The sequence below is a fragment of the Podarcis muralis genome, chromosome 2, assembly GCF_964188315.1.
Source record: "Podarcis muralis chromosome 2, rPodMur119.hap1.1, whole genome shotgun sequence".
Lineage (NCBI taxonomy): Eukaryota > Metazoa > Chordata > Lepidosauria > Squamata > Lacertidae > Podarcis > Podarcis muralis.
Window position 1 is genome coordinate 56,462,905 of NC_135656.1, and position 25,390 is coordinate 56,488,294.

General features: G+C 39.8%; 1 protein-coding gene across 7 annotated transcripts in view; it reads left to right on the forward strand.

Moving 5' to 3' along the window:
- RAPGEF6 (Rap guanine nucleotide exchange factor 6) overlaps nt 1-25,390 on the forward strand; it is a 139,988-nt gene that overhangs the window by 100,114 nt on the left and 14,484 nt on the right. For 5 of the 7 annotated variants that reach the window (XM_077924521.1, XM_077924517.1, XM_077924518.1 and 2 more), the window contains 11 exons: nt 1,124-1,364; nt 2,562-2,945; nt 3,516-3,727; nt 5,885-6,008; nt 6,781-6,804; nt 12,097-12,317; nt 15,179-15,370; nt 16,192-16,326; nt 17,868-17,981; nt 22,974-23,202; nt 24,844-25,355. In XM_077924521.1, coding sequence (XP_077780647.1) covers nt 1,124-1,364; nt 2,562-2,945; nt 3,516-3,727; nt 5,885-6,008; nt 6,781-6,804; nt 12,097-12,317; nt 15,179-15,370; nt 16,192-16,326; nt 17,868-17,981; nt 22,974-23,202; nt 24,844-25,355 — 2,388 coding nt within the window. The remainder of the gene's footprint in view (nt 1-1,123; nt 1,365-2,561; nt 2,946-3,515; nt 3,728-5,884; nt 6,009-6,780; nt 6,805-12,096; nt 12,318-15,178; nt 15,371-16,191; nt 16,327-17,867; nt 17,982-22,973; nt 23,203-24,843; nt 25,356-25,390) is intronic. The other 2 variants (XM_077924519.1, XM_077924520.1) reach the window with 1 other exon arrangement.

Below are 25,390 nucleotides of genomic sequence, written 5' to 3' on the forward strand. Positions count from 1 at the left end.
CAGGAGAGAGAAAGAGGATGAATTTATAGGGCTTGTGCTTTTATAGCAAATTTGAATGCCAGCTGTTCGGAACTAATTACTTGTGTAACTGTCTGATTCAGACATGCAGCCAAAACATGTGGTTGAGTCTTTCCCATACTGTACCATTTCAGATTGCAGGTGGAAGATAGCAGATTTCAATGTTGCCCTATGCCAACCTTTGCCAGCCTGTTGTCCTCCAGATTTTGTGGACTACAACTCCTATCATCCCTAGTTGATAGGAGTTGTAGTCTAAAACAGTTGAAGGGTACCAGGTTGACGACAGCTTGTCCTATGTAATAATAATAATAATAATAATAATAATAATAATAATAATAATAATAATAATAATAATAATAATAGTAATATAAAAAACTTTTTGCTCTTGGAAAGAGAAGAGAGTTGTCCTTGTCTTCTCTTGCTATGCTATTTTTGTTTTTCCAAGGACAGGGATTCTACATATGTGGTTCTCTACCACCACCTGCACCACGAGCCATGTTTTATCTGCATGTTAAAATCAGATCTGTCTGACATTGAGTCACATCTGGCTCTGTTCTGAAAAGCCCATTTTATAAGTTTGTTAATTGACTTTGGTGATACAGGGCAACATGAAGAAAAGAAGCACGTGGTCATTTAAATTATATAGCACTCTGCACCCTATCAGCTGAATTTTCCAAACCAATTCAGCTTCACAAAGAGTAAATTGTCTATAAGAAAAATGAATCAATAAACTAAACTTGAAGCTTAGAGCCTCATTGATTTATGATACACTTACTACTTGTCATAATCCACATCAATCGTCAAGTGCAGTTATTTTCTATGTAACGCTGAAGGTCCAGAACAAAGAGCTACCTATTTGGTCAGTGGGCACAGGGAGAATCAAAACCTTAAAAATAAATTTGTGGCTGTAGAAAGAAATAATATATTTTTTAAAGATACATGCAGTGTAAATTTTCACTGCTTTTGCTGAGCAAACAATAGTACACATATGCTTACATGAATCAGTCATTTATTGTTACAAAAAACAAAGCTATATATATATATTTTAAAAAACTAAACACCATTTTAAGGGAATAACTGTATACTTCTAATTTTTTTAACCTAGACATTCCAGATCAGGTTATAAGAGTTTTCAAAGCCGATCAACAGAGCTGTTACATTATCATAAGCAAAGACACTACAGCAAAAGAAGTCGTAAGCCATGCAGTCCACGAATTCAATTTGACAGGAGGCTCAGAGACCTATTCTCTCTGTGAGGTTTCTGTGAGTCCCGAAGGAGTTATCAAACAGAGAAGGCTTCCTGATCAGTTCTCAAAGTTAGCCGATCGGATTCAGCTGAATGGAAGGTAGGTATGCTTGCATCTTTAAGTAAAGCACAGAAGTAAGAAAATGATAGAAAAATAAAATAAAAAGAGGACTCTCTTCCAATGAGCATAACAGTACATTTACTTTCTCTAATGTTAGAAGAGCCAACTGCTAGGTTGGCAGGAGCAGGGACCAAGCAACGGGAGCTCACCCCATTGCGGGGATTCGAACTGCCGACCTTCTGATTGGCAAGTCCTGGGCTCTGTGGTTTAACCCACAGTGCCACCCGCGTCCCGTACAGATAGTTTTCAGATAAATTGCAGGCAGCTTGTCTCCTTTGTTTGTTCTCTCCCTCCTCCCTCCTAACCAATAAGAAATGACAATAAGCCCTCACACAAACCAGCAAACTCTTTAAGTGGAAATATATTGGTGAAACTGAAAGAGCTTGCTGGTTTGTGTGAAGGCTTATTGTCTTCTTACCAGTTCAACTACTTATGCAGAGCCTACTAACAATTCAGGATGAACCTCACACAGCTAGAAAATCAAAGATCCAGCGGCAAAGTAAACAAAGAACACAAAGAAATAGAAAGCACTTCTTTCTTCCCTCACACTCACCCCTGCCAGGGAAAAAATGGGGGAAAGAGTTTTTGTTTTTATTTTCTGGTGGTGTTTATGTTTGTTGGTTTACCCTAAATAGCTTTCATCCATATTAAAAAGGAAGGTTTTTTTATTATTATTTCAAGGAGACTATCTTTTTGCTTGCTTGCCCTCCCTCCTTCACTTTGATAAAAAGGGAACGATTGCTAGGATGAGGGCTTTTGGGGGGCCCTTCTCTCTGTGTATGTGTGTGTGGGGGGGTAATGGAGGGGAGAAGATTTAGCTGGCTACCTTTATGCTGAAATGGGAGTTTGGGTACTATGTGGGAACGATGGGGAGGGTGTTTTTTGGTAAGCAGTGCAAGTGAATGCGTGTCTACTCACAAGCAAGCCCTACTGAATTCCTTATATTTTAAGGCCCTCCACCGCCGCGGGGAGCCTTGTCAAGGCCCTCTGCTGCTGCGGGGAAGCGTGGCACACCCTCCACCATGGCGGGGAGATAGGGTGGCACACTCTGTTGCCGCAGGGAGGTGCAAGAAGGCCCTCTGCTACTGCAGGGAAGCTATGTTTAGCTATGTCGTTCCTTTTCTGAATTTGTATTAAAAGACATTTAATGTTTGTTTCTCTAACAATGCTTTTTAGGTATTACTTGAAAAATAATATGGAAACTGAGACTCTATGCTCAGATGAAGATGCTCAAGAATTGCTTAGAGAGAGCCAGATTTCCCTTTTACAGCTGAGCACCATTGAGGTAGCTACCCAGCTATCAATGAGAGACTTTGACTTATTTCGGAACATTGAACCTACTGAATATATTGATGAACTATATAAACTTGAATCTAAAACGGGGAATGCTAATCTAAAGCAGTTTGAGGATGTTATGAATCAAGAGACATTTTGGGTTGCCACAGAAATTTTATCAGAGCCAAACCAGCTTAAAAGGATGAAGATCGTAAAACATTTCATAAAAATTGCTCTCCATTGTCGAGAGTGCAAGAATTTCAACTCTATGTTTGCTGTTATAAGGTAGGTTATTCTCTTTTGATAGATAGCAGAGAAGTCGAAAACTAGAATTAAAATGAAGTGCCTGATCATAGCCTTAATATCAGAACTTGAATAGTTATTGGCAGATCTGGGATGTGCTTGGTAACTTAATAGATATGTCATAACATACTGATAGAAGTTTACTGAAAAAGAATGTACTTATGACTTTTTGGGGTTATTAGGTGGAAATGTGTTGTTTATAGACATGGACTCTTCATACATTTTAGTTAAATGTACAATAACATCTTTAATTGCAGGAATATAATATTATTGATAAAATTTATTAACCGGGTTCCAGATAATCAGGCAACTAATTTTTCATGTGGACAAGCTAGCATACTTTGTACCCAACCTCATGGAAACCTTCACTTCAGAAAGCATTCTTCTATCCACACTATTTCACTTGTATCACAATATTTTTGTTTATGGTTTGGAGGAGGCTCCCTTCTATAGCCTGGGATATTAATGTGGGTCAGGAGCATCCTCTTTTGAATAGGGTGTATGAATTTGTTTTTATTTGATAACTGGTAATGTGAGAGTTATTTCTTGCAGTGGTCTTAATCTGGCACCAGTAGCCCGACTTAGGGGTACATGGGAAAAGTTACCAAGCAAGTATGAAAAGCACCTACGAGATCTTCAAGACCTTTTTGATCCATCTAGAAACATGGCAAAGTATCGCAACATCCTTAGCAGTCAGAGCATGCAGCCTCCAATTATTCCACTTTTTCCTGTTGTCAAGAAGGATATTACATTTATGCATGAAGGTAATGCCACAGAGAAGTAATGAGCCAGCTTATTAAATTGCATATTAATACTTCATTGGTTTGCGCCAAGGGATCTGAGGTTTGCTGCCAAAGAGGACATGATTAGGGCTAAGATAAAATATACTATGGTGCACATAGAAAACTGTAAGCAGAGGGAGAGCATTTTACAAATGGGGAACCACTGCAGAAAAGTCCCATTCTCATGTTGCCACCCTTGGACTTCTCTTGGAGGAGGCAAATGAAGAAGGGCCTCAGATGATGATCTTGATGATCTCAGAGTCTAGGTAGGTTTATTATTATAGAGCCTCATGAGACACAATGCCTGCAATTCCTTATTTTTTATTGGCTTATAATGCTGATTATTTCTAGTAGCAAGCATCCAACAGAATCTGTCCTCTAGGAGTCACTGAAACCTTGGCCAAGTGAACATAACACCGATTGACAGCATGTTATTAATGTGAGAGATGTCAGGTTCTTGGTCATGACAATTTAAAACCAGATGGTAGCAAAGTAAATACAGAGAATGGTGGTGGGTAGATGCGTTTGATTGAATTCAGGGGTGGGAAACCTTCAGTTTGTGGGTCAATATTTGCCCATAATGCCCTTTTGCTTAAACCATGCCCATGTGTCAAACAGCTGACATCACTCATGTCAGCTGGTGAGCAGCAAGTTCAGTCCTGCTGGGTCCTTTGCGACGGCGCAATGGCACTTTCCCCCCTGGTGCCGTCGGGCCTGCCCTCACTTAAATATAATGCACCCACCTCACAGAACACTAATTCCACCAATTCCTACAAACTACCCCAGATTATCTTGTGGGGGACTTGTGTGAGGAAAAAATTAATAATTTGGAGTGTCAGGCAGGATTTGATCAAATAAACAAGAGAGCTTTTATTTAACAAAGGAAGTTTATGACACAAAATGGGTAAAACATAGGATACTTCAGATTATAATGCTATTTCACTCAGTTCTTTCTCAGTTGTTGCACAGCTGTTGCCGCTTAATACTTTGGTTCTTAAACAAGGTGGTGTTTTCTGTCATTTACACACCCCTTTGACAACCCTACTCCTGAGGTACTCCAAGTAACAGACCCAAAGGATCACCACACCCCTCTTAACTGGTTTGGGAATATTCTCTTTTTGTAGAAGAATCTCTCCCCTCCTGACTGGAATGAGTCCTAAGTAGTCTGTATTCTCACGGCTTCTGCTTCTTCTGGCTCAGCCTCAGCCTCCCAGTTAATTCCTGGCCTAATTACTCTTACAGGACACCATACACTGTCCTTCACACTAAGCTCAGAGACTCCTTTCTCTAGCTTTTGATATATTCCTTAGAGTGGATGTTTCTACCCAGAACCAACTTTCTCTCCTGTCACTCCCTCTCTCCCACCCTATTCTCCCAACCTCTATCCCAACCTACCAAACTGTCCAGCAAAACAAACTTTTCCGTCACATCCTGCTTCACCAGCACATTCTGTGTGGGAAACACATTAGCAAACTGGACCCCTCCCTCACCCACATATTAACCTTGACAGTCACCTGATGTCATTATAACATCAGATGTTTGACTATGCAGTGAAGAAGGAAATTCAGCAGGTACAACATCACCCCGATCAACAAGCTACACATGTCAAAATCCCCACTTTATATAGCTATTGCAGTATAGGGGCCCTGCCTCCCTACATCTGCCACCCTAACTCTCAAAAAAGCTGAGAAAAATGAAAATTAACAGTAAAAAATTAACAGTATGTACCCATATTTGGCTTAGCATTGGCTCCTGTGTCTGAAAGAACTGAAAACTGTTGAAGATGAGTTCTTTCCACCCTAAATTAAGAGGTAGAACCAATTTTTAAAGGGCAATAACCTTGTTGCCATCAGTTTCCCGACCCTTTTATCATTGGAAAATCAAAGCGAACACAGTCCAATTGTAACATTTTCTTTCTGCTGACAGCTGCCACTATAAAAACAACTGAGTGAGGGTAAAGTTAGCATTTTGACTGGCATCCATACTCTACCTTACATCTTCTTGTGGTTTTAACGACACTTGAATTTGAGACCTTTGACATCTGATGGTGGCTTGTGATATATGAGAGAAATAACATGTCAGTCTCTGAAGTGTTGTGAACCCTCTTAAGGTTTTCTTGCACATATTTTAATTGTATAGGAAATGATTCAAGGGTGGATGGCTTGGTAAATTTCGAGAAGCTCAGAATGATTGCCAAAGAGATTCGTCAAGTCATCAGAATGACTTCTGCTAATATGGATCCTGCAGTAATGTTCAGACAAAGGTATGGCATTTAAAATGGAAATTTGGGTGCAGGGAGGCGTTCTTGTGTGGAGGAAACAATATGTGTATGTTCACATGTTTGTTTTTTGTTTAATTTCATTGTTTGTTAACATTTATCATGGGAAAGTGAATATGAAACAAATGTAGATTAATGCTGATTGCAATGCTTAAGTGAAGGTTTACAAAAGTTTTTAAATAACATTTGGCGTACAGTATTTCAATATATGAAGTTTTTAGCTTAGGGCTCTTTCCATCTCACCCAGGATAAAGTATCATAATAGGAAAAACACAGGAATATCTTAAGTCAAAGAGGTTAGGCAATTCAGAGTAATCATTGGCATTGAAAATGTAACCCAGTAAAATGGAACTTCTTATTAAAAATTCAGTTGTAATATGATCAGTGCCAGGATACAATAGATCATTAATTTGTACTGTCCTTGAGATCAGGTTGTAGGTTTGAAAGGGAGTGAGTGATGTGTGAAAAACAGCACATGCCAACCTAAGTGAAGGTTTCCTTCAAAATCCATTGTCTTTTAAACTCCCAACCCTTTGGTTCTCTGTGCTTGTGTATTCACTGCACATAGCAACAAATTCTGTCTCTATTCCACTGAAAAATGTGTGTCACTATTTTGAGAATTGTTTTACTTAATTGAAATTTTCATTTCTCTCTTTTCCTGTCTACATCCTCTTCCTTTCTGACTCTCAACTGTGATTTTCCCCCTTTGCTTTTCTTTTTAAATACATGCTTCATTGTATATGGCTCTTGCTTACAGGAAGAAGAGGTGGAGGAGTTTGGGGTAAGTGTAGAGATTAATGCAACTAAGACTCAAAAAAAGTTATGCCAATTTTAACATGCTGCATCCTCATTAATGCATGCATCTGAACAATAGCATGCATTTTATTAACTCTGCAACAGTTGTTTCTAACTATTCCCAAAATTAAGGAAAAACAGGCCCACGACGATAACATGGATTCTTAACAAACCTGAATGCACTCATGGGTGGGGAGGGCTTTTCTATTGTTCTTACAAAACAAAATCATAGTGAGCTTATCCTTTTCACTTGAGGTTAACATAACTTTAAAACTTTGGCATTAAACGTCTATTAAAGAATGTCCAACTTCCCCTGCCCCTACCATGGAGGCATTCCATGGTTCTAAATCATAGATTTACTTAGAAAATCCAGCTATGCGCTTGAAAATGTCACTACCTTGGGGTGTAAAAGAAGGGGAAACAGCTTGATAGCCACTTGTATGAAGGATCCTGGAAGCCACAAAGTTCTGTCATCAGCACCTAGAGACATCCATGCAGTCTGCGTACCAGGAATGGATCTCCAGTGAAGAGTCCTTTGACAGAGGGCTCAGTCCCCAAAACTCTGGACACAATCTCTCTGGAAGTCATGCATCCTGATATTACTCAGTGCTCATTGGCACTAGAGACCTTTGTGTCAGAAAGGTTAACTTGAGTTCCTCCAGATATTGTTGGACTCCAACTTCTATCAGCTCCAACCAGTATGACCAAAGGTTAGGGGTCATGGTAGCTGTCGTCTGTTAATATCTGGAGGGCCACAGTTTAACCACCCCAATGTAGGCTGAATTGCCAACCAGTCCAGCCATCATAACTGCAGAAGAGGACCTGCTGACACCCACAGGAATTCCAGCAAGTCTTCTGGAAGTCCTGTTCTAAATTCATATGACTAGAACACAGCAACCAAATCCCCATTTTGATGGAACAATCTTACAAACACCAAATCCTTGAGATGAGTAATCCACTTAATGGTTTCTCCTTTCTACTTCTTGTCTGCATGGATTTGGTTAAACAGAAGAGCTTCAGTTTGTTTGTCTTTTCAATAAGTAACACAGCTTACTTGCTATATCCCCACATGTTTACTGTGTCCAATTGGACCCTAAATTCATGCTTTGACAATCTCAAATCTTGATTACTGCAATGCTTTCTATGTGGGGCTACCCTTGGATCTGGTCCAGAGGTTCCAGCTATTCCAGGATACTATGGCTAGACTGATAATGATACCACCAGGCCACATTCAAGGTTCTTGTATTAACTTACAAGGCCCTTAGCAACTTGAGACTGGGAAGCCGCAGGGTCTGCTGGACCCCTTCCATGTCTGCTGGAGGTCTTTGGGGGAGTCACTGTTACTGGTTTCCCATTGCTCAAATTGCATGGCTCAGATCCCCAAGAAGTATGCATTCAGTACTGTGGGCCCAATTTCATAAAGCCTGTTTCATAAACCCTCTGCTAGTTGAGGTCAGACAAGCCCACTACCTACCTATTGAACTTCTGGCACCCACAAAAGACTTTTTAAAAAATTCAAGCATACTTTTTAATTGAAATCTGATTTTATCATTTTAATTCATTTTTAGTCTTACTGTATTGGGTCTCCTGTACACCACTTAGAGATGACTGTGATTAAGTGGTTTTCATTTCAAATTGTTGGAATAAAATAAATAATATAGAGTATATTATGGCCTGTTTGCTACCGTAACACAATAGTGTTCTCTTGCGTCTTGGCAACACATGGCTCCCATTCTGGATGGAGGACCTTGAATCACTGCAAAATTTATAAGCCCCTGCTTCATAATTATAGTGTCTTTTCTTTTCACATTTTATTGGAAGTGCTGGTCATTCCTTGAATGTATGCAAGGGACCAAGATGATCACTATAATGCAGCCTAAAATTTCAGCCAGCATGTATAAGCTACTTAGGTGTGCACACATGCATAGGCTCATGCTATTGGGCAGTTAGACCTAATTGCTCCAGTCCAAAGTTTTGCATGCATTTTGATATTGGGGTTTCATGGGGTCCATGTTAATTTAAATCCAGAGGACCAATCTATTCACACAGAGTATCACACATTTAATGACTGCTTCTGTTTAAATGAATATGAAGTCATTCCAAGTAGTTAAGCTATATATGGGTATATTGGCACTTCTGTGCCCAGACCATAGCACTGGATCAGAGTGATTATGTGTGTATGGTTTTCTATGCTGTCTTGATAGTAATTTTGCATTGTCTGATTACTAAAGAGGGGGAAACTTAACAGTAACTAAATGTGATCATATTCCTGAGATATGGAATCTGCAGAGAAGAACTTGAAATTATTCCCCTTTTATAACATTCCAAAAACTCAGTTTTGATTTCTGGGATGGACAAGATTGAGATTTCAATTGTTAATATTGGGGGAAGGGCAAAGAATAGATATTTTTTCTAGATCAGTGGTGGGAAACCCCTGACCCTCCAGATATTGTTGGACTTCAGCTCCCATCAGCCGTAGCCAATACTGTCTATAGTCAGGGATCATGGGAGTCAGGGATCAGGGTTCTGCAGCAGTAGCTGGTGGGCCAAAGTTTAGCCAACACTCTTCTTGATTCTCCATATTCAGATGACAGTAAAGAACAAAAATACATTTCCTTCTTGTATAGCTTGCATTTAAACTTGGGAAAATTAAAGGAACATGAGTTAATATGATGCTTTAATAAAAAGGATACTTAAATGTTTAAGTTAGTAAGATTTAAAAACACACCAAAAGCAATGGTGTATAACAAACCAAAGTCACCAGGTTACATAACTTGTATTTCCATCTTGTGGTTTGTGAATGTTTATAGTTACGAAACTTTCCCATGTTAAATCTGTACAACGTTCTGAGCCTGTTGCTGCTCTGATGTCAACAAATCAGTGATCAGTCTTCATTCTGTTGTGAATATGTGTTATCTAAACCTGTTGTTTCTTTATATGTATTATTTGACTCAGTGTGTCCCATGTCCTTTCAATATCATTTCTACTTCTCAGAACTCATATTCTAATGTTTATTGCTGTTTGAAATCTTGCTGCTTCTGTTGTTAAGCTTATGTATTTCAAAGCATTTTCTGTTTGGCTGTGTCCCCTGTTGAAATATTGAGCTAATTTGTTTAACAGTTTAAAATTTGTTTCATAAAAAATTGGTGGTCCACCTTGTTTTGCTATAGCAGTACTTTTGTACCAAATGTCATTCAGTCAGAATATGTATATACAATTAGCCTGCAGTTCAAAGTACTTTCTGAGACATATACTGGAATTAGATCATCCTTGAAACTGAAACATACTCACAAAGTTAAACTGCAAAATCCCTGACAGGGAAGAAGCCTGAATATACATGGAATTTTTAGTAGCTTCCATTGGAAAAACAGGTTCTTTCTTACTTGATATACTAGATTATACTTGTCAGAAGCTTTCCCAAGATAAAACCAGAAATTTCACAAGTTCTTTCCCTCACCATCCATTTCCTCATTGTCTTCACAGCTTCTCCCTGCTTTGTTTACTAGAAATCCTCCATCACTTCCTTTCCCCTTCCTGTTCCTGTTGCGGTGTGAGACAGAGGCCCTAAATCTTTCTCCTTTTCTATTATTCAGTCTAGGGATCTCTGGAAATTTACCCAAACACTCACTTAAGTTCTCTCATTTTCCATTTTGTTCTCCCGGTTTTTGCTTTACTGACTCAACAGTAAAGCCAAAGAACGTTAGATCTGCGTATCTTCTTCAGAAGATCTCTGGGCCTCACGAATATGGAGTTTTTATATCTGTGTCAGCTTGTAAATATGTCTCTACTTTCTTTCTGATTACTTCCTATTTGGTATTATAGAACATGCTGCTTTTATTGACGCATAATTTTTCAAATGCAGACTCTTTCATGGCAATAATTAAAAAACAACAACAGGTCCCTCCAACTGAGGTATCTTACTTGCTTCTTCCCCAGCAGCAATAGTTCTCTGTACTGAATTGGAAGGTATTTGTCTAGTTCTCCAGATCATTGTGACTGCTTGTTAGATGGCTCAGGGACAGATTATGGAAGGAATCGGAGCTCTCACAGTTTAAGTGCATAATGCCTAGAATTGTTTAAATGCCCACAAACAAATTTTCGTTTCTGACTCACAATAAAACAGGAGAAAATTGCAAGTTTGGAAGGCACACACTTTTAAAGACATTCAGTCTTATTTTCCATTTAACTATTAAGGCACTTTGTTCAATGAGAGTAAAGCTTGTTTCTGTCCAAAGGTAGTAATTTTGTTACAGGTGTGATGAGAAGGATTTTGTAATAGTTGTTGTTGTTGAAGACTGCATGTCTTCACGGGAGATAATCATCTTTAGAATCCCAGGTTCCAATTCTCCAAGCGCTGATCACTATTCAAAGAGTCCACCTTATGCATGCAGCTGGGTGACATTGTTTCCACGTCCTGTCCAGCAGTTTCCCCCTGCACTGAACTGCTGTGCTTCAAAATGCAGTTTGCTATTCAGAGAGTGACTGTTGGAATAAAAACATAAAGAAAAACATCTAGCAGTGTGCCTGGGTCTTCCACACACAAATCTCTTGATCACAGCCGTTGTTGTTGCTCCCATTTCAGAAGCAGAATAGTAAATTATAGCAGCTCCCAGCAAAGTCTTACATTAATCTCTCTTGGCAGACTCACCTTGTTTATCAGAGAACATATTGCTGTCTTCTGATAAATACAAGGTGATATTCCAGTTTTTGGAATATGGTAAAAATAATGAAGCTCACCTACCCCTATGCAAAGTATTGCTACCAGAAGTTATTAATACAATAGAACTATGTTTTTTGTTTTACTGCAAACATTTCCCCTCCAATTTTGCAAGCTTTTGAACAGGTCAGAGAGAGAGAAGAGAGGGCTATTTCAACCATCATTTTGCTCATGCTCTAATCTTCTGAGACCAAATTGCGTTAACACCGAATTCAGAACTGTTAAGAAATTTATCTTCTGTCCCAAACACAGTATTGGGGTTTTCGGTGTAAGTCTGAAGAGCCTTAGTTACATCTGTTAGGAGGAGCTTTCATAGAAATTTTCCTGGCTCCTGATCATTGCACACTTTTTGTTTTATAATTCTCTTCTGGACATATTAACTCTGTAGTCTTGCAAATCGCTTTAGAACAAATGTTGTGTTAACACTATTCATCTCCTTTTTTAAAACTTGACATCAGCATGCGCTTTTAATGGAAGAGTATTTGTGCTTCGGTGTCTGTTGCTTTGGTTCCTCACTACTAAAGCGGCTGCAGCTTAACTACCTGTTGTCTTCTCTTGCAGATCACTAAGTCAGGGCAGCACAAACTCAAACATGTTGGACGTTCAAGGAGGCGCACACAAAAAACGTGCCCGGCGCAGCTCCCTTCTAAATGCCAAAAAATTGTATGAGGACGCTCAGATGGCCAGGAAAGTCAAACAGTACCTCTCCAATCTGAATGTGGAAACGGATGAAGAAAAGTTCCAGATAATGTCACTTCAGTGTGAACCTGCGTATAGCACTTGTAAGTAAAGCAAACTTTTAGGAAAGCAATTGAGCTTGAACAGTCTGTGGTGTTAGTTAGGAAGAATGTTTATGTCATTCTTTAGACTCAATTTTCTATGGTTACATAATTATGTGCATTTCTATGGGCTTTCTCTTAAGCATAGTTTTAATGCAGGCTAAATATATATTTAAAAGCAGATACTGCAAAAGCACAACAACCTCAAAACCCTTGATGAATATTTGGCATCTTGTCAATTTGAGTTTTGACTGAGTTTGCACAAACTTGAAATTATAGGTCTTACCATTGACCTTCAGTTGTTAATCTATGCACCCATCACTAGCCTGCCAAAAAATCCCATACTATGTTGCAATTTTTTTTTTTTGCCAAGTTAGCACTTTACAGAATTAAGAAATGGTATTGGTAAGCCTAGTGTAAGTGATAAGAAAATGAAAGGATAAAATATTATCACAGACAAATAGTTAGAAAGACATAAGTAAAGAAATTATTTCATTGGGAAATGAGAAAATAGTAGAGAGGAGAGTGATATACCATGATGGTCTTGACACTTTTTGAATGCCTTGGCTATTAACAGAGGTTGTTGCAGAGGAAGAGTTTATAAACAGACCTCTGACCTGTGCTATTCAGGAAATAACGAACGTCTTAAGACAGACTCCAAAATATAATGCACTATTAAGGTTATTTAAATTTTGGCAAGCAATCGTAATTAATAGTCAACATCTGGAGGGCACCAGGTTGGGGAAGACAATCCTCAGCCTGTTTGCATTATTTTTGTGTCTGTGTGTTTGTGTGCCTTTTTGTTCTTACCATTTGGGAAGACTTTTGTTTTCTGAATGGAGCCTTTTTGCACCTGATTGTGCTCATTAACCACACTAACGTTCTCATGAAATTTTCTGGCACCTTTTGTGATCTGCAGTAAATATATCTAAGCTTCCATTATTGTGGTTTTTAATAACCTCCAAGTTTTCTGGAGATATTTGACTCTTCTGACATTCCCTCACAACTTCCTTTTCGCTAGGCTTCCCAGTTTGGAAAAGTTCCCTAGGTGACCTTGGGCAAGTTTCTCTTCATCAGCCTTGGCCCCAAATTGTCAGTAGGGGGATGACAAACTGTTCTGCCTGGCACAGTGGTTATAAAAATTGCAACCGCCTTTGGCAGTTTCTCGGGTGGTAACCAGGAAAGTGCTTTTTCAGTGATGGCACACTGTTTATGGAATTCTCCTAGTACTGAATTTTACATTTTCTAACATCCCAAGACCTTGTTTTTCCCAGTACTTTTAGTTCCATTCCTATGCTGCTGATCTTCCTAGACTCTGCTACTTTTTCAATTATTAGTTGTTCAATTGTTTTATTTTTGTTTTTAACTGTAAGCAGTCCTGGAAATTTCAATATTGTGTAGTAATCTTCATCATCACTGTAACTAAACTTATTTGTGCTGTAAGACAGAGTTGTTCCGCCTGGCCTTTGGTTTGGAACCAATTTGATTCCCTCCCTCTCTTTCTTTTTTCCTTTCCTTCTCCTCCTGCGATGAGGCTACATTTTAATATTTTAATATTTCAATATTTTAATGTTGTATTTTAATTTTGTTTTTAAGTTGTAATCATTCAACTTGTTTTTATTATTGCTTGTAAGCCGCTCTGAGCCCGGCCTTGGCTGGGGAGGGCGGGGTATAAATAAAAATAATTATTATTAGTAGTAGTAGTAGTAGTAGTAGTAGTGCTGCAAGTGGCTCGAGTATTCACAGCAGCTCCCAGTCAGAGAGGTGCAGACTACAAAACATGCAGCACTGGACCAGGAGCTATTGTGACTGCTCACAGGTGTGCCAGGGATGTACCAGATCTGAGAGAGCTAAAAGTGCAGCAGAGTTGTGGACAGTGTCCTTGGGAGAGCAAGTGGGTCCAGCCAACATTGGCTCCCAACCTTTTCTCTCTACTTCCTATTTTTGCTGGGATTTAGCTTACTGAATTAAAGTTTCTTAGTGCCAGTTTTTTGCCTTCTTGGCCGTTGAGAGTTTTCTGATCTGGAGTGCTCTGAATTTTTGGATGGGTAGTCTGAGATATAGGTATACAAATGCTTCTGTGCTTCATCTCAAAATGGTGTATCCTCTCTGACAGTAAATTAACAGAAATGTAAAGATATAGTTTGAATGCGCTGTTTGCTTTTTATCTTCAGACGTGATTTAATTGTGCGCAGATGGTAAAAGGCAAGCACCATGAAGTTATTTTCCAATAGAGGTTTTCAGCTGTATATCCTGTCGGAGAGTACCAAATGCACATATTTCATTGAACTTAACGGAAGCATGTTTCCCTCATTGAAACAGAAGCTTACTTTCCTCATGAAATCAGGAACAGGGTTTCATATATAAACAGTTATTTTAGCTGTTTAGAAAACCTGCCCTCTGGAAATGCATAACACTTAGCTACCAAAAATATTTAGTGCTGATTTATAAAGCAGATTCTCTCCATTTTTAAGGGTTTTTTTTTGGGGGGGGGGTGGAGATAGTCACAAATCCTGCATGATTTCACCTTGCAAAACAGGTCAGAGCTGTAATGTGTTGCACCATTTTTGTGCTGGGCGCAGGAGTAGCAGCAGATGAAGCTACAACATAGATGAGCATCTTCAGGTAATGAAATTGAAGTAGCATAGCTTATTCTGTGAGTTAAGTTTGCCACCTAGTGGAACACTGGGGTTACCTTTCTGAAGAACAAGTGGATAAGAATCCTTACAGATATTGCTATGGATACAAAAATACCAGCTTGCCATCTAGTGTTTCAATACACATTCCATTTTAATTGCGGTTTTTATTAACATTGCAACAGATTATAGAAAAAAAATATTGACTTCTCTTTTTCACCATGTCAGTGACAAAAAATCTAAGTGAAAGACGAGGTGGAAAAGCTGTAGAAATGTCTCCCATGCCACTGAGATCTGTTGGCCAAACTACAAAGGTTCATCTACATCAGCAAAACAGAATGAGTCAAGTCCTTCAGGTTCCAGCTGTTAACTTGTACCCCATTAGGAAAAAAGCACCAGCGAAGGACCATGTGACTTTTAGTGAGTATTTATCTACAGGATTCACTTCTTAAATCAAATTACTATATAAAATGAGCAGATAGAAGGTTTTGCAAGGCTAATGTTAAGCTATACTTGTCTGTTTCATTTCCATTTTGATATAGTCCTATCCTAGCATATATTTCACTATACTAGATTATAAAACACTACAGTTTCAGCAGCTGATGGGTTCTGTTTAAATTATTCAAACAAAATCCTTAATTTTAGCCTGATTTTGATAATGTTATATTATCCAGGACTAGTATTACTAAGTTTTGAAATATTGTTAAGATATATTTTTATGGTTTTAAAATGTATTTTATTGTATGGTTGATAAGTAGTTTGTATATTCCTTTGAGAATATTACTTCTTGAAAAATATATTAAATAACATTTGTATAGAGATTTGAGAAGTCAAATTTTCCATAAAGACAAATTAAGCCATACCAAATGTTTCCAAATCTCCTACATTTCATGGAAAGGGACACTGAGAATGTGAATTGTTTCTGCTAAATGTCTTGCAACTTTTATCAAATTCATGTAAACATGAATGGGGTGATTCAAAATTCTGTTTTGAGGTTTGGGGACAGTATAAGTCAGTGTGTTTTATATATATATGAACATCTCCCAACATAACTTGAGGCCTTGCTGAACATGGCTGGCTTTTAAAAGTTGTCTTCCAACAAAGTAACCTTCACAAAGGAGTCCAGGAATAATTTTGGTCATAGTTCAGTTGCCTTTGGACCATAAAAGATGCTTTTGTAGGAACCTTCAGTTTGAACTGTGCGTATAAGCATTTGTCTTGTTTTGTGATTGCTCTCATAGGTGCAGGTTCTCCTCAGAAGTCAATGAGTTTGTCTGAGGAAACAAACAGTAAAAAACAAGCAGAAGACAATATATCTATGGCATCTTCTTTGCATTCCAGTCCTCCTGCTTCTCCTCAGGACTCCCCACGCAAAGGTAGGAGCAGACACAAGTTTAGTCTTAACATGTCTCAGCTTAACTATATTTTAGTTTTCTTCTCAGGATCTGTCTTTCCTTTCCTCAGTAAACTCAAAAGATGGACTTTGGGTATTCACAAAAGGCATAACTTATTCACTGGGGAAAAGAAAATAAACTTCATGTGTTCATGGAAAAGACCATTGTGCCTGAAACCTTTCAGGAAAGTTTTTAACACTGGATATTATTATATTTTATTTATTGAAAGGCATTTATAAACCACTTAATATTTTACAGGGACGCGGGTGGCGCTGTGGGTAAAAGCCTCAGCGCCTAGGGCTTGCCGATCGAAAGGTTGGCGGTTCGAATCCCCGCGGCGGGGTGCGCTCCCGTTGCTCGGTCCCAGCGCCTGCCAACCTAGCAGTTCGAAAGCACCTCCGGGTGCAAGTAGATAAATAGGTACCGCTTACTAGCGGGAAGGTAAACAGCGTTTCCGTGTGCTGCGCTGGCTCGCCAGATGCAGCTTTGTCACGCTGGCCACGTGACCCGGAAGTGTCTGCGGACAGCGCTGGCCCCCGGCTTCTTAAGTGAGATGGGCGCACAACCCTAGAGTCTGTCAAGACTGGCCCGTACGGGCAGGGGTACCTTTACCTTTACCTAATATTTTACAAATCTCTTAATTGATATAAAATATAGAAATAATGTAATTATAAATGCAACCTAAAACAAGTAGAACAGCTGTATGAAAACATGTAAAAGTGTATAAAATAAATAAAACAAAAATTCAGGGGATCACGCACATAAGGGTCTGATCTTGTGGCTCAGGAAAAGCTCAGGGAGGGGGGGAGATATGTAACCGCTATAAGTAGGATGATGTATTTTTATGAGAAGAGGAATATTTCTGCCTGGTGCCTAAAGTTATGTAACAAAGGCGCCAGGTGAGCCTCCCTTGTGAGAGCATTCCACAAGCGGGGAGCCACCACAGAAAAGGCCCATTCTCAGTGTCGCCACCCTCCACACCACTTGTGGAGGGGGCAAACGAAGAGGGGCCTCAGATGATGATCACAAGGCCCCAGTCTGGGTTGCAGGGTCCAGGCTGGTTCATATACAGTAATTCAAAGAACGATGTGTGTCATTTTTTATTTTGGCTATTTGACTATTCTTGTTGGATTGCCAAAAGTTACTCCTGCTAGAATTCTTCTACATAAGCATGCAACTTTCATTAACTTTCATGTGACTCCATGAGGATTGCTTTGTCTCCTTTGATTTCAGTTGTTGGATACGCATTCAGGGGTTGTTGTTTTCTTTAAGAACAACCTTGTTTTGATAAAAGTGGCCTCTGCCCTGTTTGGTATTTGTTAACATCTCATTGCAGAGCTAAAATTAGATTACTTGTTCTCTAACTAATTAAACAGGCACATCATTTTCCCTCTTTACTTAACTGCAGCTTATGTTTCCTTTTGTGCTGCATCCAAGTGTAACATTACGTAGATTAAAAAACAAGAAGCGTGTTTCTTTTACTGCCAGTGTGTTATTTACTTTGCGTGTTCCTTTCTTTGTAGCTGGTAATCCCCAGAGGTCTGATCACTGCAGCCAGATCAACCTCTCTGGCTCGTCCTCATCTCTTGCAAGCGAAGCAAGCAACAAGAACAGTGGACAGCGCAGCTACGGAATAGGTGGGGCTTATTTGCAAAGGAAAATCCAGCAGATGACTAGCAGGACAGCAGAAATATCAGTCAGTGCTGAAAAGAGGCAAAGTGAGGATGTCAGAGACAAGACAGAGCTTCAGTATAAGCCCAGGAAAAGAATGGTCTCTCCCTTTGCAAGATTCAGGGAAAGGAGTATCTCCAGGGAAAGATCAGCTGCTGCCCGTGACATGGACGCAAAGTGCATGCAGGAGGAAAGGGATAGAGCTAAGAAACAAAAGGACATAGACAGTAATGTGTTGCATACAGCCAGTAGCCATGGAAACAGTAGCTCTCTAATGTGGTTATGTCCACAGCTGAGGCACAAGAGAAGGAAGACTATGTGACATGCCGTTCTGCCTGTGTCAGGCTTAAATCTGTATTTATACTGTAAATATTTATTCAGATATGTTAAGTATGTGTGACACCGTTTTGAGTTTTTTCAGACATGGAAGCCGATATTAGCAAGAGATTCATTTTTATTTGTACATTTTCAGTATTAAAGCTGGAAGGACCACACTCCCTTTAGGAGCTTCTTAGAAGACCACCCAACCTCTTCTGTTGGTGATGGTTGAGAAATGACTAGAAATAGACTTGTATCTCAGCTTAATAGCGGATTAAGCCTTGTTCTGCAGGCTTTGTACAGAGGATGAGAATACAGCGAGTGACTAACGGGTCATGCTTTCTGGAGCAAAATACTTTTAAAAATATGCTTTATTATCTTGCTTTCTAGCCCCCTGCCACATACATGGCGACATGCAATTTCCAGTTGGGCTGCTGCGTGATATGCAATTACATACATGCGGTTTTACATGGCAAGCAAATTGTGTGAAGCAGCTCTGTGTGCACTTCCTACTATTCATACAGTTCATATAGTGGTGTGGATGAGATAAACAGAACCGTAGTGGAGTAATTGCTTCACACAAAAGCCTTCCCATGTGGCCAAGCACATGACTTGCATATAGGAATCAGCCCTTGTAGCTTGACCCCTATACATAAGGACCATGGCGCTTACTTTCAAGAAAGTGTGCCTAAGCTTGTATGTACCTTTTTCATTTTTCTTTTGGAGAGACCTCAGCCTGTTTGAAATATACAATAGTTCTCAGTATTTGCCCTCTTGTAGGGATAGCCTTTGAACTGTGTAGCCACAATCTACAATTATCATTCATATCACATCATTGTGCACTACTATTCAGTTATGTGTAATTTGTACCCTTTTGGGATTTACAGTTTCATTTTACTTAAATAATAATAATAATACAGGTGTGAGTGTTTTATGTAATCAAAGGTTTTAACTTCACTTCCCAACTGCTTTCATGATAAAGAGGTTTCTGCTTTTACTATAAACTTAAAATGTTTCACAAATTTTCCCTAACATGTTGTGAGTAGATGCATTTTGAATTGTTATTTTTAGGCAAAATGTATCTGTTTACATTTAAGCTATTAGATCTATCATCTCATAAAATATCACACATGGTTACTTCCCGCTAATGAAAATATTTATAAATTTGTGCATACCTCAAAGTTTCTGGATTTTATATCCCAAAATGCCAGCTTGCTTATTAATTGGGATTATTTCCATGTGTTTTGTATAAATTCATAGAGGTAAACACAGTTTTTTTTTCATGGGAAGCAGTTCAAAGAGTGTCTCCTTTCAAAATAAATGCATTAATAAATCTTGGCCATGTATCACAGAGGCATATGCACATACACAAGGAATGTTTCTTTCTCTTAGTAGCAGTTTATAATGGACCCCCAAACTGTTACTCAAACTCTCTTCCCCCAATTTAAAAAGGGCACAGATAACATACATATTATTCTGGGAATTTCCCTTTCAAATAAGCAAGACAGCAAGCTAGTTTTTAAATTTGGGTGTTCTATATATGACCACCAACAGCAAGAGAAGCTTAGCGCTTATTTTTCCTGGATCATAAGCAATATATTGAGACCAATTTCCTACTTTCTTTTTACCAGTAAATTACTTTAAAAGCCCATATCCGATGAAGATAAGGGAGAAAAATAGAAACATGAAAAGTGCTAAGGCATTGCAGGAACATACTTAAAAAAAAAGAAAAGACCTGTCAAGGATTGGGAGCAGTGAGAAACCATGTTACCATGTGTTCTGAACCATTGAATAAGTGATGATGGAGAGTTGCCTGCAGACAAGTTTGCTTGCTTGTTTTTTTAGTTGACAAATGGAAAATTGCATGTCTGATTGGCCCATCAGATTCTACAGCTTCACTCTGGAAGTCTCCTGGTTTACTTAATGGAGGTATTTTCAGAACTGCCAGTACTTACTACAATTAGCTGAAGCAAACGAAATGTGATAGATAGATAAAGGTAAAAGGTAAAGGTACCCCTGCCCATACGGGCCAGTCTTGACAGACTCTAGGGTTGTGCGCTCATCTCACTTAAGAGGCCGGGAGCCAGCGCTGTCTGGAGACACTTCCGGGTCACGTGGCCAGCGTGACGAAGCTGCTCTGGCGAACCGGCACCAGAGCAGCACATGGAAACGCCGTTTACCTTCCCGCTATAAAGCGGTACCTATTTATCTACTTGCACTTAAGGGTGCTTTCGAACTGCTAGGTGGGCAGGAGCTGGGACCGAACTAAGGGAGCTCACCCCGCCGCGGGGATTCGAACCGCCGACCATGCGATCGGCAAGTCCTAGGCACTGAGGTTTTACCCACAGCGCCACCCGCGTCCCTTCCGATAGATAGATAGATGCCCTTAAAGTTCTTTTCTGCAGTATTAAGATAAAGGTTTTACTTGTCACTATTTTTGATATACTTACTGAGTGCCATAGCACTTAAGTTGTGGACCAGGGCTTACAGTTTCAGTAAGAGTTGAACATCAGCAAGATATTACACAGCCTAGGAAGTTCACAGGTATAAAATGTGTATTGGTTTTTGTTTTGCTGGCATCCATCTGTCTCGGGAGACAATGGAGGACTGCACCTTTGGGGTTGAGGTCAAGTTGTTGGACAGTTGCAGCTCCTGCTGTGGCTGTAGAGACAGATGCAGAAAAGACATGTTTTGTTGCAGCTGGGGCAGATAAAGGCTGCTGCAGATCCACCATCGTGTTTTTTCTCTCTACGCTCCTCCCAGTGGTCATTTCTCCTCTGGTCACTGCTATGAATGCTTGACAGCTTGTCTCCAGGCTCTGTGGTCGTCTGCAAGGGATTCCCACATGGCAGGGTTAATGTTGCCAGCCTTTATGTTACATTTGCAGACATCTTTGTATTGAAGCTCGTGTTATCTCGTATTATGTTAAATCTGAATCTTATCTTTAAAAAATCCATTTGAAATGTAATGCACCTTAAATTGAACATACGGGAGTAGACAGTGCAACACAGTAAGGCTTAGCAAGAATATTGGTATAAAAATTCTACTTGAAGCTCATATTTGACTGGTTCACCACCAAAGTTAAACCACAGTTTAAAGCAAACTATGGCCTAAATGGGATGCTGCTCAGTTGTGCCTGATATCCTCTGCTTCTGCCCTTACTTCACTGGAGAGGCAAAAAACCACAGGCTTTAGAATTAATTTGTGAACCCATTGCTTCTAGGGGTTTTTATTGCCTCTCAGCCCAGCAAAGACCGGAACAGGTACTTGTTTTGTTCAGATTGCCAGATAAGAAAATTACCAGCACGCTCACCTTCTAAGGATTTGCCACAGTTGCCTGGGGTGAATGAGGTTTTAGCGATCCTAGCCAGCTTACTCTCAGCTGCAGTCCTAGAAAAGCAGTTCTTTCCGCACTGGGAAAACCCTGCGCAAAAAGAGCTTTTAAGCTCTCTGCCTTCCATGCTTATAATTTGTGTGATTTCAACCAGCTGGCCTTCAACTGTGTAAAGTTGAAATCACACATGTTAAGCAGCTGGAGAGAAAAATCAAGCTGTACCATATGATGGCCACTCTCAAATACCTGTCACATGGAAGATGGGGCCAGCTTGTTTTCTGCTGCTCTGGAGGGGACAACCTCAACTGATGGGTTCAAGTTGCAAGGAAGGAGAGTCTGACTAAACATCAGGAAGAGCTTTCTGGTAGTAAGAGCTATTTGATGGTAGAATAGGCTCCCTTGGAAGGTGGTGGACTCTCCTTCATTGGAAGTTTTTAATCAGAGGTTGGATGGCCGTCTGTCAGGGATGCTTTAGCTGTGATTCCTGCATTCCAGGGGACTAGACGGCCCTTTGGTATACCTTCCAACTTCACAATTCTGTTAGTTACCTGTATCAATTTTTTCAGAACAGCAGGTAGAACAAAAATTGGAACTGTCATTCTAATGAATACTTTTCCTACGTAACCTAACTGGAGTAAATTAAAGCCAAACTGTCAACACACTATCTATAGCCTATTTCAATCTAGATTTATGAACAGCTTAGATTTCATTAATGGCAGTGGGGAATGTTAGTGCAAATGAACATAAAATTACTTTAAACTGTTTGCGGGTGTATCTTGGGTGAAATCGTTGCAGATTCTTGATCGCTGTTGACTGGCAAATTACTTTCCCTATGCTTAGCTTCAGAATCAGAAGAATCTTTATTTGCATCAGCTACTAGCCATAGCGATAAAATAAAATACAATGTACAGAAGAGAGAGGTAAAAACTTAACTATACAAAATACATTCTGGTTTATGTTTGGCTTTCAAAGAAGCCTTATCTGCAAATCCCACGTGTTGTTGTTTTTTTGCTCTGTTTTCATTGTATATTATAGCCGTTTGAAGGAAAGCATGCAAATTGTATCCGTGTGACAAATGTTCAAAGTAATTAGTGAAGAGTTGCTCCACTCTACAGTTGATTTTATTCTCTTCTTTTGAATGAAAAGGAAGCTCAGTAACATAAAATGAACAATTAAAAAGCCATACAAGGGAGGAGAGAGAAGTGGTGGAAAGCATCTTTGTCTTTAAAATACTATAACAGTGTCATAAATTAGCTGTCTGAACTCTTTAAAAAAGTTGAATCCTTTCTTCCCCTGTCCTCCTTAGGCTATGCCCTGATACCATCTGCAAAATCCGATAATTTTTCAGATTCCAGCCACAGCGAGATCTCTTCACGGTCCAGCATTGTGAGCAACTGCTCTGCTGACTCCATGTCTGCAGCCCTTCAGGATGAAAGATGTCTGGCTCAGGCTGTCGCAGTTGTGGATTCAGTAGGAGCAGTTGAAAGGAAGGAGCACCCTCATCCGTCCTCTGAATACAGCCAGCCTTGCCCTGGGTAAGAAGTGATTGACACGTGAGAGAGTAGCGAAAGGATTTTCTGTTCAAGCCATTTACTGCCTATGCTGTAATCATGCTTACAGGTGCTATTAGCCTGCTGAAAACCACTTTTAGAAAGAGCAAAGTATGCTCCCTGCTCGGGAAATCTCAAGTTAGAATTTTAAACAGGCTATGATTTTCCCTATATTGGTAGGCCTTTAAATTGGTGTATTAATGTACATCCTAGAAAATGCATTAAAGCTGCAGGATTTAAATAAATTGCCTCTGGTATAGCACCAGGCACTGAATGTTCAAAGATGTTATCCTGGAAAGCCCTGAAAAGATTTGCCATTTAAAATGTGTTCGTGTTCAAATGTACAGCGTGACCCTGGTGTTTCGTGACAGTGCTTTAACAGCTCTGCTAAGCAAGTGGGAAATGTGCTTCCAGGCTTATGCCTAAGGCATAATGGTCAGAAACCTGGTTGCCGCTCTCAGAAGAGAAGATGGATTCTGCCAGTGGAAGGCTGGACAGTACCAATTATAACTAAGGCCTCCAGGGTCTGTAGAACTTTTACCAACATTTATTTCTTTTGTAAAAAAATTTAAAATAAAATCTTCCCATGTAGATTCAATTAATGTTGCTGTTCACTAATCAATATTCAGTTAATCACTGATTCATTTAATAACTGTTTTTTGAAATGCAATAGCACTTGGTGCTCAGTACATGATTTGCCACGTCAGCATAGGTTAAAAGAAATCGCATAAAGATTGAAAATATAAGTTGTTGAAATTATTTCCTACGAGCAGGTAAAATTGTAGCATTTAGATGTGTAATGGCCTGATGCTTGTCTTGAAGAAAACAAATAAAGTAGATCATAGGGTTGTATTTAACTAACTTTCCTCATAGTAGACACACTAATATTAATGATCATGACTAACTTAGGTACGTTAATTTCAATTAGCTGACTACCACCCATAGAAATCAACATTTGCGGTTGGCAGAGCCTGTCGGAAGACTTGGCTAGTGGAAAGACATTGTAATGCAGTTGTAGATAATGTGGTTCCCTACAAATGTTATTAGACTATAGTTCCCATCAGCCTTGTCCAGTACCCATGTTGGCTGGGGCTGTTGGGAGTTGGGAGTCCAACAATATTTGTAAGGCACCACATTGGATAACCCTACCATAGCATTGTAGTAGATATAATAAGACATAGATAAGTCTTCAGTAAAGTAGTACCTTGGTTCTCGAACAGAATGTGTTCCGAGAGTTGCTTTGACTCCCGGAACCATTTGAAAAGCAAGGCGTGGCTTCTGATTGGCTTGAAAGCCACGCTGGACGTTTGGCTTCCGAAATAGTTCGAAAACCGGAACACTCACTTCCGGGTTTTGATCATTTGGGAGCCAAGGCATTTGAGATCCAAGGTACAACTGTATAGACACAACCAATGGTTAAGGCAAAAGCAGTCATATTTTGAACCAACTGGACTCTAAACTTAATTTCATACCTTGAAAATTTCCAAGAGTTCTGCTCAACGTGCTCAGATGCAAAGAGGTGAGCAAGCATTTTACAGACTGTCTTCAACCCTGGATGTTGTTGCCATTTGATGCCATTGAATTGCTTGCATGCTGCCTTTATAATGCTGTGGTCTTCGATTTCAGTTGGCCACTGTCCAGACCTCCAGTGATCCGAGGCCTGCCTGTCCCATCTTCCATGAGCACGGAGGAGATTTCCCACGAACACATCACGATAGAAGCAGCAGATAGTGGTCGTGGGAGCTGGACCTCCTGCTCCAGTAGTTCTCATGATAACTTCCAAAATATCCAGAACCAGAAAGGCTGGGACCTCTTAAACTCTTACCGCCACGCTCACTTAGAAAGGGCCATTGCTGAAGTAGAACCATCAAGCAGCTGCCCTGAAGAGATTCACTTGCAGCCCCACGCCCACTCAAACAGCAGCCGGCAATCCAAAACGGGCATGGACTTTGACCAATCCCGGCAGAGCTGGGCTTCATCGAGTTCTCTGTCAGACGCATATGAAGCAAACTGTGGGACAGTGAAGCGGCGAGGACTTGACAGCTTAGCAGTAGAGCAGGCTGAAGTTTTGGACTCCAAAGCAGGTGGCGATACAACATACAAAACTGTCACTTCCAGTACCGAGAGAGGCCTCATAGGTAAGCCGCCCAAAGGCTGTGGAAGCTCCCACAGC